Source organism: Haliotis rufescens, unplaced genomic scaffold (genome assembly GCF_023055435.1).
Source record: "Haliotis rufescens isolate VD_foot unplaced genomic scaffold, xgHalRufe1.0.p SCAF_107, whole genome shotgun sequence".
NCBI classification, from domain to species: Eukaryota; Metazoa; Mollusca; class Gastropoda; order Lepetellida; family Haliotidae; genus Haliotis; species Haliotis rufescens.
Genome location: NW_025963788.1, coordinates 595920 through 618103, shown reverse-complemented (window position 1 = coordinate 618103; position 22184 = coordinate 595920). Strand labels below are relative to the sequence as shown.

Below are 22184 nucleotides of genomic sequence, written 5' to 3'. Positions count from 1 at the left end.
TACCTGACAACGGTTCCCATTTGGCATGTCTTGTGTCTGGGGCAATTATTTCATCTGAATCCAGGTTTGAATTGAGGTGAAATGTATGTTATGTAATATTCACGTGGCAGCCCAGCAAGAGGAGTGATCAGTTCATTTACTTTTTTGTACACGGATCATTCCTCGCTATCAAAAGTTCCACAGAAAATACGTTCATTGATTAATCACTGTTATCTTGCACAGTGGATTTGTAAGTGTTTACATGTGTAGGTTTACTAAAGCAGACAGAATACACTCATATCATGGCGTGAAGTGCCGATGTAAAAACAACATACTTGGTTCAAAGGATTAGCCGATAATACGTTTATTGATTGTTCATTGCTTTCTAACTCCATGGATATTTTTAAAGCACCATGGACATCATGAACATAATTGTCACACGTGCTATCTTAGCTGACCGATGAGACTTGCCACCTTTGTAAAAACATCTGAAAGAAACTTAGTGATCAGTTGCAAAACGAACACGGGTTATAATATCCAGAAAAGCTCTATGTATATATTTTAACATTTGAATGTAACAGAGCCATGTGACGTCGAATAAGTTTATTTGTACAGCTGCAGACGTATGGGATATTGTTCCTGTATGTGAATATTCACGGATACATTCCTCGAACAAGGAAGCTGCCCAAATGTATACATAAAACTGCGGTCGGTCGTAATTATGATATTTGCATTTTGTTTTCATTCATTTGCTGGTGCATTGGATAGAATCAGTTTTGTTTCTCTTGTACCTGTAGGCGTGTATACATGTATATTACACTCAATGTGTAAAAAGTGATTCACTCAGGCAATTTATAAAATGTCTAAATATTTCAGTAATATAAAAAATTGACTGAATCCAAGTCCAGATTGACTAACAATTTTTAAGAGGTTCAAAAGGGCTTAAAAATAGACTATTTATCCTAGTATTAGAGTGAGTGAGTGTGTTTGATTTTACCCCCCTTTTAGCACTATTTCAGCTATAACCACTAGGCTACCCGACCGCCCCGCTAGTATTAGAAGCCAAAACTATAGAAACGTACTTTGAAATTTTGTTTTCTTTTAATCCGATCATTTTCAGTCACTGGGTGATGAAATTGACCGATTTTCAGTCAATTTGTAAAATAACTGAATATTTAACGTTGCAAAAATTGCCTTCGTTAAACTTTATACATTTTGGCTAAACAATATACCCACAATGAAATACTATCAATAAAAGCAATACATGCGCTTACGAATGGCGCAGCACAGGTCGCGAACTAGTCTTGATATCTGCTATATCATCCGGATACTCACGGGGGAGGTTGGGTGGGGGCGGGGAGGGGGGACAATAACTAAGGCAACAACCAGTCTCGGGGCATTTCTGTAGATCAATGTCCCTTTAAAATGAGAGGAAACCTTCCATTGTAGGTTTCTGGCACATCCAAGGGACGCAACTCTACACAACGAATTGCGACAACTCAGACGACTGAGCCCCACGATGACTGTATAGGAAATCAGCACAAAAACACGAGAACGCCAGATCGCGACACTTGTCCAATGTCGCAATCTCGCGTTCTCGCGTTCTCGTGTTTTTGAAAATAGTTTACATATAACTGTATAGGCAATTAGCACAAAAACACGAGAACGCGAGATCGCGAGATCGCGACACTTGACCTATGTCGCAATCTCGCGTTCTCGTGTTTTTGAAAATAGTTACATACAACTGTATAGGCTATAAGCACAAAAACACGAGAACATGAGATCGCGACACTTGTCCAATGTTGCAATCTTGCGTTCTTGCGTTCTCGTGTTTTTGAAAATAGTTACATATAACTGTATAGGCAATTAGCACAAAAACGCGAGAACGCGAGATTGCGACATTGGTCAAGTGTCGCGATCTCGCGTTCTCGCGTTCTCGTGTTTTTGAAAATACTTACATATAACTGTATAGGCAATTAGCACAAAAACACGAGAACGCGAGATCACGAGATCGCGACACTTGACCAATGTCGCAATCTCGCGTTGTCGACTTTTGACAAAAAGTGCTATGTACCAAAAACACGAGAATGCGAGATCGCGAGAACGCGAGATTTTGGCCAAATCTCGCGTTCTCGCGATCTCGCATTCTCGTGTTTTGGGCATATTTACCTCGTTTCCAAAGGTCGAGATCGCGAGAATGCGAGATCGCGAGAATGTCCCTTACAGTATTCCATAGAAAGAAGATATTTTATTTAAGCCTTGGCCTTCTTATGAGTTTTATGTATCAAATGTAAACTGGTGTTTTTTTAAGAAAACATTGTTCACATCAAGCAGTCAGTCGTTTAGATGAACAATATGATGATGGCTTTCTATACTTTTAAGCTTTTCTATCAATGGTCACTACTCCGAACTGTTTTTCGAACTCTCCCAACATTTCTTATTTAGAAATAAATCACGAGTTGGAGAGAATGAACCATTAGGGGTAAACGTCATTCAAAATATATCTAATACAAATGGTAATATATATTCCATTAATGATAAACTCCTATGCGTTTTTGTAGTTAGTTATGATTGGCTGACTTATTTATCCCTCGCGTTATCCAGATGCTAGAAGTATATCAGCCCAAGTATCATTTCAAGAATATATTGGTTGATGTTTTATTTCCACACCAGCATGTCAGTACAGCAATATAAGATAAACAAATTAAAATCATATTTAAGACAATCAAAAGTTCTTGGCCCAAATATATCCGCTCAGCACAGAACAGTTTGCCTCTGAATACCTCCCAGGGTCTCACCATGTTTGAAGCTCATGTACAGGACATGTGTCTTCAAACCAATTGGTCGCTATATGGCTGATAAAATGCTGATGCGACGTTAAATCTTAACTCACTCACTCATAACCATTGTGGAGGATTCCCCATATCTCCTGGGGATCTTCCTGAGCTTCCCTGGGTCGAATCAGATGCTCCTTTTGGCATTCCCCTCCAGGTGAGCTAAAGAGCTCTTCCTGTGATAATTGTCTGACCGCTCTATTCCCGGGGTTTCCACACCTTTTCTGTGAACTTACTTACCTTGATGTCCTCACCTTCCTTTCTCTCGTTTCCCGTCGTCACAGCCTGCAGATCTCCATCATAACTCTGTGCCCTACCTCGTTCTTCCCTTAGATGTGTCATTACTTTCTTTACCGGTTATTGTGATTCCGCCATTCTGAATTAGGAATAATGTTTTATTACCCATATGGGCTCAACTATGCAGTGTAATAACTTTTTGATATTTGCACAGTGTGCAATTAGTGATTCTCGAAGCTGATTGGTCAGTTAAACAAATGTCAATTCTCATTGGTCGACGGGACTATTTTTCTCTCATTGAGTTCATTCACAAATACAGGGCATTCATTCACATGTTTTACGTGCTACAATCTCACTTAATCGAGATTTATAAGACTAGAACATAGTTTCATATAAACCACATGATTTCACATTATAATGATTAAAGCATTTATTTCGCACGAGTTTTAGTTTACAATAAGCGTAATTACAAAAAAAGAAAACTACGTCTGCATTGTTTGTAAACAAACAAGGCTGACCATTTGACACCTGTCAAAGTAAATGACCTCGTTAAAGTGGACGGAGATCTAACAGGAAGAGTTATTCGTATAATTCAACCTCTGAACACATTTAATGTATTTGTTGTCAAAACTGCATATGGCCAGATAGAAGTTCCAAGATTCAGACTGCAAGTTTTGCCAGAGACTGTTTCTAGTGCGCAAAACACAACATCACCAAGTCCGGGGTTGCCAGCGTCTGTGCTAGAGGACTTGCTGTTTGTCGACTTTTTCGACCCCCCGAATCCAAAAACCAGACTGAATGCAGACAGGTTAGCCTTTGTGAACGACGATGACATCGAACATTTCTTAACTGCCAATGAAAACGAAAACACTATGAAAAAGACTAAACTTGATATGAATATAGAGCACAAATTTATACAGGAAAGTTTAAGTGACACAAGAAAGGTGGAAGAAATTAGCCCCAGTGAACTTAACATTATTCTTTGTAAATTTTTCATTTCGGCACGCAAATCAGATGGTTCGGAATACGAACCGTCTACTCTGAAAGGAATCAAGGCTAGCATTGAGCGTTACCTCAAGCGACACGATTACAAACATCTGCTGGCGGAATCTATGCACTACGTAGGCTGAGGGAGGTTTTGAAATCAAAACAAAAATCATTAAAAAAGCAAGGAAAAGGAAACTTGCCCCAGCGAGCTGATCCTGTGTCCGATATGGAACTGAATAAACTCCATGAATGCCGACAGCTTGGCACTAAGTCTCCAGATGCTGTGTTTAACACATTGTGGTGGAACAATACAGTCTGTTTTGGACTGAGGTCGGCCACGCCCCACAGACGCATGCAGTGGGGCGACGTAACACTCAAAACTGATTCCGATAATAAGGAATATTTACAGTATTTGGAACGCCAGTCAAAAACACGACAGGGTGATCAATCCCGTGACTTGGCACCCAAAGCGTGGGCTCAACCTGGTGTTGAATGCTGTCCGGTGGCAGTATACAAATTGTATCGGGATGTTCGCCCGCGAGACTTTAGCAATGATGCGAGTCCATTTTATCTTGCAACAAACACACAGTTCGGCGTAAAATCCGAAAACACCTGGTTCAAACGCCAACCTGTTGGTAGAAACAAGTTAGGCTCTCTCATGTAGACCATGGCATCCAGGGCTGGACTGTCCTTAGACAAAAGGTTGACGAACCACAGCGCTAGAAAACGAATGATCCAAACTTTATCCGACAATGGTGTCCCAGCGCATCAGATTATGCAAGTTTCTGGCCACAAGAACGTCTAGTCCATCAACAGTTATTCGACAATTAATGAATCACAACATCAAGATATCAACAACATCCTGTCATCTTCTATATCCACTCCACAAGCGTGTTTGTCAAATCCATCCAGAATCCCAGATGCACTAGTTTCCCATCAGTCACACTTGTCACAAATCACACACGACGTCCATTCCCTGCACACGGTGCACACCCTGTTGTCGGGGCCCATATATGGAGGGGTTTTTAATTTCACCATTTCTTCCAACGACTCGGGTCACTCCACTGTTGACAGTCATCTACCGGCCCCGAAGAGAAGAATACTCATTGATTCTGACTCTGAGTAGTCTACAGAACTTCTTGTCCGGAATAAACTTGGAACTTGGAACTTGGTTTCAGCTGTCTCAAATCTGGGTCAAGTCGGGTCATTCTTTCCGACAATGACAGCAATCGTATTTTTCAAAGTTTACCTACTTTTCGTAACTTTTCTCAATCAAACTTGACTTCTGTACATTCCTTCTATGTTGTTGATACAGTTTTTGGCATTTTTATCGAATGACACATGAAGAAATTGACAGGTTTTCCGTGTTTCCTCTTCTCAATGTGAAATTCATATCCATGCTGACGCACGACGGCTGTTGTCTTTTTCAATGAGAGGTTTTGTCAAAACAAGCCTTGATTAAAAAGCCTGTTGAACCTTTTTTGAAAATTGTCTTCTTTTATCAATGTTAGATAGTGTACGCTGTGTAACTCAGACAGAAATATAACTGCAATAATGTGATCTTTAAAGTTTTGTTAACAGAACTATATTTTTACGCGTAGCAAGACGTTGATTGAGTAATGCGGTTGGAGTGCGTGGACAGTGTTTTTTTTTACACGCGGATTTATACAAAACAGCTGATTCTTGATCGGCGGCAGTTGATTGTTTTTTTCTTGAAACATGTCTTTAATATGAATATGGGTAATACATAGAATAACCCACATTAATTTTACTCGTGACATATTTTCCGTAATCACTCTTACCTCATGGGTTATTCTATAAATATGATCAAGTGGACAACAGAAGTGTTTTGGTTAATTTCAGTTATTTTTAACTCAATGTCAAGTATCATTGAATTGTTTCTAGGTGACTTTGTTAAACGAGGCTCATTGTAGCGGCCAAATACAGCCTGCAGTCTATGAATGTGTTTGGCTGTTCAAAGATTTTACAAAGCTTTAGGTTTGCCTCTTAAAAAGGGAGGTTATTCTAATTGTTTTTGGCCTAAAGAAGTGAGTTTTGGTCGACATTTGAATGAAGATGGCCTGGCTTTGACGTCATATTCAATGGTATGCATTTTCGAGTAACATCTGAATTAGCTTTGTTATACGTAAATAAGACTATTTATGTTAAATATATTTACATGCCGTGTCATGCTGTCCATTACTGTAGCAGAGTAATTTCGTAAATTTCATTTCCTTGCCGCCAATAATCTCTTACCCTCACATACCGAAGAAAAATAGGCCTACCTTTAGAATACAGTACCACAAACGTTTCAAACAAGTGACAATACCTTATGACGTAATTTGAAGTATTTTGTTGCCAGTCACACTGGGGTCATCGAGTTTGCATAAGGTCCAGTGATCTATCATCTCTACACACAATGTCATTGAATACGCCCAGCGGTGTAGAGAGTTTTGAATATTTGTTTACTAAATTTAGCCTGTGGTCGCGCATTTTATAGCAAGCGCTAGTTTACGAAAGCACTTTTATTTTATATATATTTTTTACTTCGTTTTTCCCGTAATTCAAGTGGCTAAAATGGTTACAAATGGACACTAATGTTCATATATTATTTTATTGGTTCATTAATTTTCATTATTATGCACAAGAATGCAGTTTATTAGAGATATTATATTGGCGCTGAACACATCCAAATGGGTTACCCCGAACACTATGCTTTGCTCTTGGATCTTTAGATATGCTCATATACAAAATCAAATTGAACAAAACTGCGAGACAGCTGTTAGACGCATAAGAATGGACTTTGGTCAAGTAACAAAATGGCTCTTTGTGAAATGAACAGGCTTGATATACGAGTAAAATGAGAAACTCACAGTTTCTAACGAAACATTTTCGAGAGAATAACTAACGGCAAGAAACGATATTAACTCCAAAAATGACCATCCGTCATTAATTTGCCTTGCATTGTTGAATTAACGCAAGAAGGAAATCAACAGTCTGTGTGTGGGATAGACTTACGATAAAGGGAGACAATTTAATGGGGGGCAACTCTTATATGACAATAGTTCCGTCAAAGTGTTATGTTCATTACAATGAAAATATCACTTTTCTCAGTCTTCCACACTGAAATACAATAAACTAAATTATTTATCTAAGTTTAAAATATGTAAGTTAAAATACACAATATTTACATTCTGCTACATTCGTTTCCTCTGTTTTCCTCTACCAATTTCCAAGTCACTTCAATGTGTCCAGTAATTATGCACCGCCACGAAGTGGGGCGGGGGCTGTTGGAACAGAGTTTGTCTGTCCGTCCGTCTTTTCGTCCGTCCTGTCTTTCCATCCACCCGTCCTGTTTTTAAAAGGGACAGCTTTTCTCCAAAACTGTTTAAGTCAGTAAAGGAATGTTACACAATGATACTGCTTGTCTTGACCTTAGATAAGTTCGAAAATTCATGGTTTACAGAGCTAGGGGCCTTGATCAGTGCTTTTCAACTGACAGCAAAGTGTCTGCAAAAGTGACAAGTTTTGCCTGAAACTACTGAAGTTATCTATATTCACTATATGAACACGCGAATTTCAAAGGGCCCCCCAACTAGGGATGGTGATAACATTGTTATATTGGTTTCTTTTTAAAAATAAATGATGAGCCCCAGCCTGATTCACTTCTCCAACATTTTGCCTGCAAGCAACATTTTCACCTTCATGTAAACCATACACTGGTTCACACAGTATTGACTTTTTTGTCCAATAAACAGCTTACAGAGTCACCTATTGCGTGCTGGTTGGTTACTGCTGGAGTCAATAATACTTCAACTTCAACTCATGAATGTCGCCGAAAAAATGGGAAAAACTGCTTGGGGTCCCTACTCCACCAATATCCTTTTTAAGGTAGTCAGCCATCTTACCATGGCACTGGTGTATCCGGCTGACACCACTGCCTGTAGCACACCTTGCAGTTTTAGAAGAATTAGTGTCAGCCCTGCTCACACCAAAATTCTCCAACAATAGTACCAACTTCCCATGCTCAGTTTTTCGCTACACAGCTACTTATCTGGGAAAAAGTGTGCTTATATTCTTGTTTCTTTAGTGAATATGTTTGATATTAAAAGCAGTATATGTCTGTTGTGGTATTATTAATAATTTATTTGTTTTGTGGAGAGACAGTAAAATTGTAAAATACTAATTCACTGGGTATTAAAACAATGAGGCAAAGTGATCATAAAAAACCAAACATAATTCATCCGCTACTAAAGCACACAAAGCAGGTTAACTGGTAAACAACATTCGATATCATGGAGATTTGTGTGAGTGGAGGTCTGTGATTTACCATGATGGCAACCTATATATGCATGCATTCCATGCAAAAGTTGACTTTTATGCAAGCCCCATGCATTTTACTAACCAAGAATGGGTATAAAAACATGTGCGTTAACGGGATTCCATATGCATTGTTTAGCATCGTGCTGACAACAACCATTCAGAAAAACAACAATATTACGCAATTATACAAAATTACGAAATGCCACGCCTGTCCGAAAATGAGGGTCTGCGAGCCGTTGGTATATTAGAAGCAGGATCGAGTCAACGTGATGTTGCAAGACAATATAACGGACACAGAAACACCATCTGGTGTTTATGGCAACATTGGCAACAGACGAATGCAGTCAGAGACCATCCTTGGAGTGGCAGGCCACGCGTAACCAATAATCGACAAGACAACTGGATTCGAACAACACACCTACGAAATTGATTCCAGCCAGCAACAGTGACTGCAAGAAGCATCCATGGCCTTCGTCGAATATATTCACAAACTGTACGTCGTCGCCTCAGATGTGCAGGGATTGTCGCCAGAAGACCCGCTAGACGTCCCATTTTGACAGGAAACCACCGTCAAGCGTGCCTACAGTGTGCAGACAGCGTCTACGCGTCCATGCAGTTGGGACAAGTTCTATTCACTGACGACTCTGGTTTTCACCTCAGCCACAGCGATGGACGGATTCCAATGTACAGACGTCGAGGTGAACGTTAATCATTGTGTCATGGAAGAAGATCGGTTCAGGGACGGCAGCGTAAGGTATGGGGTTTGATTACAGCAAGACAGAGGACCCGTTTGGTACTGATAGAGGGAAATCTCAATGGACAGAGCTACCGCGAAGAGATCATCGGCCCTGTCGTTCTACCGTTTTTGCGTCGGAATAGCCCAGGCATTACCTTCCAACATGACATATTGCTCGACTTGTTCAGGATTTCTTCAACAAAACGTGAATGTCATCCCCTGGCCGGCTCGCTCCCCTGATCTCTCACCAACCGAGCACATGTGGGATGAGATGGATCGGCGCCTTCTAAGTCAACTTCGAAACATGCGCCAGCAGATATGGACAGATATCCCACAGGACTTTGTGCGACGCCTGGTCCATTCCATGAGAAGAAAGATGTGTTGCTTGCATTGCAACTAGAGGTGGACACACACGCTATTGATTTGTTAATTTACATTTTGGCATGTTCATGTTTTTTTTATGAAATCTCGCATTTTCTGAAGTCAGTATGGCAAATTAAACCATTTGGACACTTACAGGAGTCTTTTATCTGTTTCAATCCGAAATTGTTTCAGATTTAGTAAAAAACATAACTTTGCATTAAATCTTTTTCAATGTCACAGGAACTTTTGTTGTTCAGTATATATCAGTTTTGAGTTTTTGAGCATCCGATATCAAAGTTCAACATCCATGAACGCTTCAGTCATATTGTTTCTGTTACAGTAACTAAAGTCCCTGTGACGGAGGAACCACTGACCGCGGCACAGAAGATCAGGAGTAAGTTGTCTGCTCAGCTGAGGGCAGTTTGTTTATCTTTACTTATATGCAATGATCGCCTGTCGACAAGGACCTTGATGGTCTGTAGCAACCATGTCGCTGCCCCGAAGGCTATTATTGTGCACAGAGAGTGCTTGCGCGGTCAAGTTATGTCGCACACGTGACCGAAAACAGTTCACTGAACTAGTTATCAATTGTCCCTGTGAAGATTGGCGCTGAGGGGGGCGCTGAACCTGCAATATGAATGAAACGCATGAGTAGTTGGACACAGGGATGCCTGGGATTCAGGGGTAGCATCACATAAAGGCATCTGTTCTTAAGCTGAATGTTTTTTTTTAATATTGTACTAACAGAAACGCCCCTTTTTCAGTAAACCTCACATCTGATTGGCATACTTTACAGATACAGTTCCAGCAGTCACGTACCAAAGTAGCACACAAGCAAAACTGCAAAAGTCTTTATGTCATCAGGAGTGATTGAGGAACCTATTTAAATTTGCAGTAACATGTTTAGAGTGAAAGGCTCTTTGTAAGGCATAAACATCATTGAAGTTACGGGCAGATTGGCTGTCATGGGGTTAGGGAACCCAAACATCTGAGGCTATACGTGAGTAATGTCTAAATGCTGGCGAATGGGTGCGTCCAACACCAGGATCCGATGACAGCGTCACTGCAGTTCCTGTCTGGTTTCTGGTTTGTCAACGTCGGTTGAAAGACTCTACCATCTCCACATACCTGGTCGCCATCAACTCCGTTCTTGCCATCCAAGGCTTTGCTGCGCTCGTTCCAGAAGACTAGAAAGCCAAGTTCAGACTGCCTGTGTGGGATCTAAATGTGATCTTAAAGGTTCTTTGGATAGCTCCCTTTGAACAACTCCACTCGTCTTTCTTCTACATGTCCAACTTTCGCTATGCTGCCTCCCCATGAAGTTTCAGATTTTATGTTTAAAGCAGTTATGTGGTTTGATGTGACGTAATGACTTCCGGGCCACGTGCGAGGGTGCTGCCTCTACTGGTTGGAACAACTTTTCTTCAGCAGCCGGATCTCACACAGTTCGTCTCTCTGTCAAAAGACAGCAGTTAATGCATTAAGGAGTATTCCAGAATATGCATACAAATATTAAACATATCTAGACTTCACTAATGTGTATGTATTCATACGCAGGTTGGTATGCAAACTGAATGCATCAGTAACCAAAATGATATCCAATTTAATTCCCTTTTTTACCTTCTAACTGATGTTTCCGTGTTTTTCAGGTGAACAATGCAGACGGGTTCAACTCGTTGGGCAGGATACATTCACCTTTTTTCCAAACACCTGCTTTCATGACTATTTGATAGTGATTTAGAAACAAATGGTATCGTCGGAATCATACCATAGATCTTCTTTTAACTTCTTATGATTATTGTGTACCTCTCTGAAGACCCATGCTCTTGGAAGGATGTTCACATGTACAATGTGTTATGCTTCATTGTCAAACCAGTCAATATCCAAACGTTTTGTTAACTCTCTGGTACAGAACGTTAAGTAAAATATATTGAAGATTTGAGAAATGCTGAAAAAGATGAAATGTGACATTTGTTTTAACTGGTTTCAAAAGTGATTTGGTCACACCTATTCACAGCATTTTGACAATATTCAATGTTCACAGGACATGTGTACAAATAAGGGTGGCCAATTACAATCTTGAAGAATGTTTACTTTACATATGTTAAGCCCCAAAGTCGTGTGTCTTCATGTCATCCGTTGTAAACAGCATCTCCTCAGAAATATTATATAAAGCAACAAAACCCTTTCCATATCCAATAGAAATCTCTGCATAAAGCAGAGTCGATTGTACGATTCCGACTATATCATGAACATGTGTTTATGAATCGCTATCAAAAGTGATGATACCAGGTGTTCAAGAAAAGTTGAGCGTATTTTGACCCACCAGTGGCACCTGTCACAAACACACGCAAAGTCAAGTCAATTGTTCATCTGAAAAAAACACACGAGAACACTGCAGGGAATTGCATCAGACATATTTTTTGTCACTGATGTGTCAAATGTGAAAATGTCCTCGGTCAACCTTTGTTCAAGCTTTACTGAGGCCTTGAATGTGGTAACTTTGATCAAACAACTTCTGAGCAAGAGTTGTATACACTCTTTGGAATCTTGGTAGAAAGAGCATGCTCGATCTTAAACGTTGTGGGGCTGTGGGGTAGCCTCGTGGTTAAAGCGTTGGCTCGTCATGCCAAAGACCCGGGTTTGATTCCCCACATGGGTACAAAGTGTGACGCGCTTTTTCAGTGTCCTCTGCCATGATATTGGTGGAATATTGCTCAATATGGCGTAAAACCATGTCTTGCTTGCTCACTCACTCACTCGGCTGGAGCTGCTGAAATATTGATGGACATGAAGGGAAAGTTGACTATTGGAACGTTGAAGCCCTCTTGTCATACAGTCTTGTGGAGAGTGTTTTGTCACTCTGAATCTGTATGCATAGATCGTAATATGAAACAGATAAGGCAGTCTGAAACCACTACTAGAAGTTGACTTGGAATATCCAACAGAGTTACATAGAGACCATAACAGTTATCCGCTAGCCCCCGAAAGATTAATGGTCAATAAAGATTGCATGTCAGAATATCAACACTCCTTGATGGGTAATACTAGGTTAGCTAACGTTGAAAAACTCGTACCAAATTTTATTGATAAGACAAAATATATAGTTCACTACAGACATCTCCAGTTATATCTATTGTTAGGTTTGAAACTAAAGAAAATACACAGAATTCTAAAGTTTGACCAAAGACCTTGGATGGAGCCCTACATAAGACTGAACACAGATTTAAGAAAGATGGCTACCAGCGATTTCGAAAAGAATCTATATAAGCTAATGATTAACTCAGAATTTGGTAAAACTATGGATAATCTGAGGAAGCGTGTTGATATTAAATTAGTCAGATCTAATGAGGAAGAAAGACTTAGGAAAGTTATAGCCAGTCCGGCTTTTAACAGAAGCAATATATTTGATAACGACTGTTGCGAACAGTATAAAGAAGCAGTATTCATAGGTAGAACACAGCACAGGATATATGGATTAAGAATAAACAAGACGGTGTAACTACCTACGCTTATGGTTATAGTGGTAATACTGTATCGTTGGGAACCATGAGCAACTCTTCTCGTACTTCATCAATAATATGGGAAAATACATATCGTTCTCGTTGACTAAAACTATACATTATACGGACAAGGATGGGAAAGCCAGAATAAAGCAAAGTAATGGACTTAGATTTATAGACTCTGTACAGTTTCTGTTATCATCCCTGGACAATTTAGCTAATCCGAGCAATCCCGATGACTTTGCGATAACAAATCAATATACCGATAGGTTAACGCATCATTGGTTGCTGAGAAAAGGTGTATATCCTTACGAATATATGAATGATTGGTCTAGATTTGACGAAACTAAATTAACACCCCTTGAATCATTCTATAGTACCTTAACAAAATCTAAAATAACCGATGCTGATTATGAACACGCTCTGATGGTGTTGGATAAATTAGGTTGTAATAATTTAGGTGATTATCACGATCTGTACTTAAAAATATGGCGATATATGCGAGGTGTTATAAACCGACACAGATTCTTTGTTGATGGAAATACAAACCAAGAATGTATATAAAGATATGGCAGAAAAAAAATATATATGTACGACACGAGCAATTACCCAAACGATAACCCACTGCACAGTGTAGTAAATAAAAAGGTATAAGGTAAGATGAAGGATGAATGTGCTGGGACTCCTATAGCGGAGTATGTCGGATTAAGACCTTAGATGTATTCTATAAGGAAGTCCGATAATGGAGAGATAAGAAAAGCTAAGGGTGTTAAGAAGTATGTGGTAAAAAAGCATATCAAACACGAACAGTATAAAGAAGCATTATTCAATGGTAGAACATTCAAACACGAGATGAACTCTTTAAGAAGTTACAATCATGGGATATATGGATTAAGAATGACATCATTATCCCCCTTAGATACAAAGAGATGGATTGATAAGGATGGTGTAACTACCTATGCTTATGGTTATGGTGGTAATACTGTATCGTTGGCAACTATGAGCAACTCTTCTCGTACAAATGCCCTGCCCAGACCATCTTTAAGATAATAAAGAATAGGCTCTCCTTCTTTTGTAACCAATCAACTAATGTTATAGGTCTTAAGGGACCAAATCGGATCGGTTGCACGACGTTGGCCTCCTTTGTGTTCACCGGGCTGGTATAAATATCTTACACTTACGCTATCTGGAAGTTTTTGTTCTTTGCCTCTTCTCGGTGCTGAAGCTTCAGAAGTCACAGATTTCATTCTAATCGGATGGTTTCTTCCCGATTTATCTTGTTACTTCGTTATTCAGTGCTGATACAACAGCTGATAATCATGTCACCAATTCGGTTGATCTTAATCGATCCGATTCCATTTCAATTTCGTACTGATAGCCAAACAAATGTTCCGCTAATGTTCGGTTAAATCTTTTGACGATAGCTTGACTGCGGTGGGCCTCTTTTTCACCACACCTAATTTCCACATCTTGTTTTGTTGACATTTAAGTTACTTATCCCATGAACTCATGACCAGGATCTACTTGAAATAGCTTAGGCCATTTTAATGGTCCGTGTTTATATGCGATTAGGTGCATTAGCTACTTCTGGTGAATCTAGTGAATTGGAAACGTCACTTGCTTGTTCCCAACAGCGATTGCACATGAATTTAGTCAAGAGTTTTAAGTCACAACCATTACTTGGTCATTTAAATAAAATAATATCAATATGAATAGCAAGGCACATATTTAAAATTATATTTATTGCCACTTGAGGAACTCATTTGTACAAAATGTAATGGTAAAATTTGGTACTTGTACATTGTGAGACTCCAGTTCAGGTCGCTTTTCTGCATTGTTTTTACTTTTTGTCTTTGTCATAACCGTTATATTTTCTCAAAATGCATATTTTGCTCTGTAAACGTCTCCTCTTAAACTTTGGCGTGCTTCTTTTTATGGTAAAGGACATCATATTTTGTTCAAATAATTAGAAGTTAGTATTACGTTTTAGTTTTCAGTGTATATGTATAATTTTTGTTTATACGAATGCTGACATTTTCATCATTTTTATCTGTGAGCTATAGTGCAGTGGCAGTACATACATATCAGTATAAATCTAATTTGTCTTATTTCCACAGAAAGAACGGAATCCAGGATACAGTCGTTGACTGAAGACATGGTGGATACAGCAGCCCTGCAGAAGGTGACAGACAAGCTGGACAGAGGAGCAACATGGGTAACAATCAAGGGAAGACCAGGAGAGGGGAAGTCTACAATAGCCTACATGACCCTCAAAGATCAGCACCTTCACGGGAAACAAGTTTATCAGGTGGTGTCACCAGAAGAGTTCAATGAGGTAATAACTGCCTGTGCTGATCCTGTCATTATGTTAGATGACATATTCGGTGATCTGGAATTTGATGCAGCAGAGTGGGCCAAGTGGAGACCAAGTCTACAACCTTTTGTGGATGTGAACAATTCTGACACATATACTGAACAAAAGCCGAGAGACAAGTCCGCTGAAATTCCAACATCTTTAGAGAGAACTAAAGATGAACAAACACATGTAAAAAGAACAGGACCAAACAAAGGCAAAGCTATCAGTATTCTCGTTGGCCGGGATTATGTGCTGAAATCCGCATTGCCAGATTTAGGAAGGCTGGCAGATTACATATCCAGTCCCCAATACGTCGTTGAAGTCACTTCACAGAGAGACATAGATGAGCGCAAGAAGATATGGCATGTTCATGCCAAAACAAAACACATAGACTTTGATGAGCCAACTGTGTCTCGGATATGTCAGGCTGACTGTCCACACGGCTTTCCCCATGTCTGTAAAATGTTTGTCACAGAATATGAACATGGTCAGACTCAAGATCAAGCGGTGGCTTTCTTTCAATCACCTCTTAAATTCCTCATGAACACCATGGAAAAGTTTCTTCAGGATGAGATAAAGCGTTCACTGTTCATGGCTATGATTAAAAGAGATGGGAAGATTAGTGGACAAGAGTTGGAGGAGGATGTTATCTATGGGTATAAATGCATAACAGCTGCTGATGATTTGGTTGGTTCTTATCTCAAGAAAGAAGATGGCACATACGTGTTTAATCATCCATCTGTATACGACAGTGTTGCTTTTATTCTCAGTACAAAACAAACATTGTTTGTCATCAAGAATTGTAGTTTGACATTCATCCATCAGCGAATTTGTCTTAAACCGTCCTCAAATTCAGGGGAAAACGTTGCTGGTGAGACAGATCTTGTTGCAAACATCCCGTGGACCTGTGCTGGAGATTTAGCAAGAAGATTTGCAACTGAAATTGAAAGGAGCAATTTGTTGCATGTTTTATCACACCAGGCATGTTGTATAGCAGAGTTCGTTGAGGTGCTGATGGGCTGCGTGAAGAAACAAGGTCACATGTCTGTTCCCGATATTCTGAAACTAAATGATAAGTCTTCAGAACAGTCATTATGTGAATTACTTCCTAGCAACAAGTCATTTCATCTCATCAAATTCATTATGGAGAAAGAAAACGTATCATTCAACCAGAGTGAAATAAGGGACATTTTACATGGAGTGTGCATGAATGCTGCTTGTAGTGTACTGACCTATATCAGTGAGCACATGAAGCTTGACATTAATGGTAGATATGGTTGGGAGAGGCAAACTCCACTTATGTTAGCAGCACAAACACGGGACAGTGAGTTTGTTAATCACATTCTGTCCCTTGCCCCTGATATGTATGCAAGAGACCACCTAGGTCAAACTGTCTTTCATTACCTTTGCCAATATGGCCTTACATCAGCTGTGGAATCTACGATAAACATGGGCGTGGATGTTAACAAGCATTATATGCCATCAGACAAAGCCAGCTTTTACAGTGGGCATAAATTATATGTTAACAACCTCCCTCTATACCGTGCCATAGAACGTGGCCACGTAGAGGTGGTGCAACTGCTGGTGAGAAGAGGATGTGAAGTAGACAACCAGGAAGGTCTTAGATGTGCTTGTAAGGGCCTCAACATGGACATGGTGCAGTTATTCTTAGACAGAAGAGCACAGGTCGACAGTGATGCTGTGTTTAATGCTTGTGAGGCTGGGGACTTAAGCATTATCAGTACGTTGTTTGACCTGGGTGCTACTGTTAACATGGCGTCATCTGACGGATATACTCTTCTTCACAGCTCATTTCGATACAATCCTAAGGTTGTCTTGTTTTTACTAGGGAAAGGAGCAAGTGTGAACCATTGTTCAAATGTTACAGGTGACACACCACTTCACACAGCAGCAACGTGGACGTCTACAAAGTGTGTTGATATGTTGCTGAAGGCTGGGGCTGATGTGAATGTACAGAATAATACAGGTGACACACCACTTCACACAGCAGCAATACGGGGATCTACAGGGTATGTTGATATGTTGCTGAAGGCTGGGGCTGATGTGAATGTACAGAATAATGCAGGTGACACACCACTTCATACAGCAGCAGGACAGGGATCTACAGAGTGTGTTGATATGTTGCTGAAGGCTGGTGCTGATGTGAAGGTACAGAATAATACAGGTGACACACCACTTCATACAGCAGCAGGACGGGGATCTACAGAGTGTGTTGATATGTTGCTGAAGGCTGGGGCTGATGTGAAGGTACAGAATAATACAGGTGACACACCACTTCATACAGCAGCAGGACGGGGATCTACAGGGTATGTTGATATGTTGCTGAAGGCTGGGGCTGATGTGAATGTACAGAATAATACAGGTGACACACCACTTCATAGAGCAGCAGCTTCATTGTGGGGATCTACTGAATGTGTTGATATGTTGCTGAAGGCTGGGGCTGATGTGAAGGTACAGAATAATGCAGGTGACACACCACTTCATAATGCAGCAGCAGCTTCATTGTGGGGATCTACAGAGTGTGTTGATATGTTGCTGAAGGCTGGGGCTGATGTGAAGGTACAGAATAATGCAGGTGACACACCACTTCATAAAGCAGCAGCTTCATTGTGGGGATCTACAGAGTGTGTTGATATGTTGCTGAAGGCTGGGGCTGATGTGAATGTACAGAATAATGCAGGTGACACACCACTTCATAATGCAGCAGCAGCAGGACGGGGATCTACAAAGTGTGTCGATATGTTGCTGAAGGCTGGGGTTGATGTGAAAGTACAGACTAATACCGGTGACACACCACTTCATAAAGCAGCAGGACAGGGATCTACAGAGTGTGTTGATATGTTGCTGAAGGCTGGGGCTGATGTGAATGTACAGAATAATGCAGGTGACACACCACTTCATAATGCAGCAGCAGCAGGACGGGGATCTACAAAGTGTGTCGATATGTTGCTGAAGGCTGGGGCTGATGTGAAGGTACAGAATAATACAGGTGACACACCACTTCATAAAGCAGCAGGACAGGGATCTACAGCGTGTGTTGATATGTTGCTGAAGGCTGGGGCTGATGTGAACGTACAGAATAATACAGGTGACACACCACTTCAAAATGCAGCAGCAGCAGGACGGGGATCTACAAAGGGTGTTGATATGTTGCTGAAGGCTGGTGCTGATGTGAATGTACAGAATAATACAGGTGACACACCACTTCATAAAGCAGCAGGACAGGGATCTACAGCGTGTGTTGATATGTTGCTGAAGGCTGGGGCTGATGTGAATGTACAGAATAATACAGGTGACACACCACTTCATAAAGCAGCAGAACGGGGATCTACAGAGTGTGTTGATATGTTGCTGAAGGCTGGGGCTGATGTGAAGGTACAGAATAATACAGGTGACACACCACTTCATAAAGCAGCAGGACAGGGATCTACAGAGTGTGTTGATATGTTGCTGAAGGCTGGGGCTGATGTGAAGGTACAGAATAATACAGGTGACACACCACTACATAAAGCAGCAGGACAGGGATCTACAGAGTGTGTTGATATGTTGCTGAAGGCTGGTGCTGATGTGAAGGTACAGAATAATACAGGTGACACACCACTTTATAAAGCAGCAGGACAGGGATCTACAGAGTGTGTTGATATGTTGCTGAAGACTGGGGCTACAGAATAATACAGGTGACACACCACTTCATAATGCAGCACTACTGGGATCTACAGAGTGTGTTGATATGTTGCTGAAGACTGGGGCTACAGAATAATACAGGTGACACATCACTTCATAAAGCTGCAGCTTCATTGTGGGGATCTACAGGGTGTATTGATATTTAGCTGAAGACTGGGGCTGATGTGAAGGTACAGAATAATGCAGGTGACACACCATTTCATAAAGCAGCAGGACGGGGATCTACATATTGTGTTGATATGTTGTTAAAGACTGGGGCTATTGTGAAGGTACAGAATAATGCAGGTGACACACCACTTCATACAGCAGCAGGACGAGGATCTACAGAGTGTGTTGATATGTTGCTGAAGACTGGGGCTGATGTGAATGTACAGAATAATACCGGTGACACACCACTTCATAAAGCAGCAGGACAGTGATCTACATAGTGTGTTGATATGTTGTTAAAGACTGGGGCTATTGTGAAGGTACAGAATAATACAGGTGCCACACCACTTCATAAAGCAGCAGGATGGGGATCTACAGAGTGTGTTGATATGTTGCTGAAGGCTGGGGCTGATGTGAAGGTACAGACTAATACCGGTGACACACCACTTCATACAGCAGCAGGACGGGGATCTACAGGGTATGTTGATATGTTGCTGAAGGCTGGGGCTGATGTGAAGGTACAGAATAATACAGGTGACACACCACTTCATAAAGCAGCAGCTTCATTGTGGGGATCTACAGAGTGTGTTGATATGTTGCTGAAGGCTGGGGCTGATGTGAATGTACAGAATAATGCAGGTGACACACCATTTCATAGAGAAGCGCAGTGAAATTTGTGCATGAAAAGATTATTATATTGCATGCGATATTTTTAGGCTTGTAGACATGTTTGAAATGCTTTTGTAAAATAATACTAGTCATAATTTTTACTAGGAAAACTCTTTGCATGGTATTGGTGTAAATAATACCACCATGGACTGATATTCTTTTGTTGATCTGCTGTATGTTCGCCCATGGTAATGGCAGTAACATAAACTGTTATATCAAAAGAAACTATACCAAAGTATTTTTTATTTAAAAATATATGACATCAGCACTGAGCTGGAGTTTTCTTTGTCAAACAAAATCGCATGAACGCAGCTTCATCATTACTGAGTTTTAAAAATCCTGCTTCTCCCCGAATATGGACTTTATGGAACTTTTTTCATTAAAAATGGGATGCACGTGCATCACGACAAAATTGCTCGGAACGGTATAAAATCCGCCAATCTGTATGTTTTACACCACAATCGTACCGACCACAACAGCTGACATGCCGAGACTGACCGCACAAGAGCGAGAGAGAGCAATTGGGATGTTGCAGTTGGGAGCACGCCATGCCCATGCTGCTTGCATCTTCAACTGCACCAGAACAACGATAACGAGGCTGCAGACACGACTCACACAAACAGGTCGTACAGATGACAGGCCAAGAAGTGGACGACCCAGGGTCACAACCGCAAATGAAGATCGGTACCTCCGCATCTTACACCCACGCAATCGTTTCGTCACTGTGACGTTATCGGCAGCCACAGCATTACATCACGTGGTCAGCAGAAGGACAGTTGCCAGGCGTCTTCGACAATACGGTATCAGGCCTACCGGTCCTTTCGCGGGATGACCTTGTTACGTCGTGACAGACGTAACCACCTCCATTGATCAAGAATGGTACAGCGGTGGCAAAACATGAACTGGCAACTTCTGGCAATTCTATTCTCTGATGAGAGCAGGTTCCAGTTGTATCGAGCTGATGGCCGTGTGCGTGTGTATCGTCGGAGAGGAGAGAGAACAGCCCAATGTTGTGTTCAGGAGACCGTGCCATTCGGTGGTGGAAGCGTCATGGTATTGGGTGGGATTTGCAGGGACTGTACAACAAACCTGGTTGTCTTTGACCATAATTTAAATGATCTACATCGACCATGTATTGCTTCCTGTGGTGCTTCCCTTCCTCCAGAGGAATCCCAGAGTAATCTTCCAACAGGACAACGCTCGCCCCGACACCGCCAGGATCACCTAACATCCTAACTGCAAATAATGTAAACCGTTTGCAACGGCCAGTACGATCGCCTGACATAACACCCATTGAGCACTTGTGAGACCATCTGGACAGACAAATAAGGGAAATAAATCCCCCTCCGTCAAGTCGTCAAACGTTGATTCAGGCACTGTTGGAAGAATGGCAAGCCATCCCCAATGGCGTCAACAGAGATCTTATAAACTCCGTGCGGTGACGTGTCGAAGCCTTTATTCAGAGCAATGGAGGCCATACAAGATACTGACAGTAATGCATTTGTGAAAAAAAATGCGTTTTCTCTTGTGTCATTCCTTACCAGATATTGACGTTCCTGTAAATGCAACCTTTTGAGGAACTTGAATCAGAACATTGTCAGATAAATTTTCTTTCCAACTCGCAACACTATATTTTAGTGATATATTTCATAATGTTCTCAACACCAAATCAATGTTGGTATAGTTTCTTTGGTCTGTCAGTTTATTTACATCAATGTTTATATCATCGTAGCTGTATATCAGAAGCTTCCATTGACTTAAACACTCATTCACTTTTACTGCCCTCTCCATGGTATTTACAAATTTCAAAATGTAATGTATGTGCACTTGTGGAAAGAAATTAACTGTACTTCATATAAAGTGGTGTAAAGGATTTCCACTTGAAAATAGTCAAGTAAAGATCCGGGATAGAATACATCTTGAGCAAAAAACAATTATGCTTGTCGTAAGAGGCGACTATTGATGTATATCATCGTATCCCAAATGCGTTGATCGATGTTCATGATGTCAATCACTGGATTGGCTGGTCCAGACTCGACTATTTCCAGACCATCGTCATATAAGTGTAATATTGCTGAGTGCAGCGTTAAACAACAAACTAACAGTTGAAAATAATATTTGGTAATTCGTCTGATGAATGTTTTATCATAACAAATTCATTGGCAAAACCAATACATGGTCACAGGAGACAGAGTGACACAGATTAAAAGTGGGATGGCGCAACAACCCAATTAACAATGTCAGGTGTGATCACTGTTTGCGTTGATACAGGCGAGGCAGCGTCGGCGCATTGAAGACACCAGATTATTAGAAATAGCCAGGGGAGACCCACTGAGCTCGCGTTA

The 22184-nt window shown here is 40.8% G+C and overlaps 1 protein-coding gene across 1 annotated transcript in view; it reads left to right on the top strand.

The window, feature by feature from the left end:
- LOC124117588 (serine/threonine-protein phosphatase 6 regulatory ankyrin repeat subunit B-like) overlaps window positions 1-19457 on the top strand; it is a 34684-nt gene extending 15227 nt beyond the window's left edge. Inside the window, exons 2-4 of the mRNA XM_048392048.1 lie at window positions 9800-9853; window positions 15080-18928; window positions 19309-19457. Coding sequence (XP_048248005.1) covers window positions 15118-18928; window positions 19309-19442 — 3945 coding nt within the window. The 5' untranslated portion in view covers window positions 9800-9853; window positions 15080-15117 and the 3' untranslated portion in view covers window positions 19443-19457. The remainder of the gene's footprint in view (window positions 1-9799; window positions 9854-15079; window positions 18929-19308) is intronic.
- The last annotated feature ends 2727 nt before the right edge of the window (window positions 19458-22184 follow it).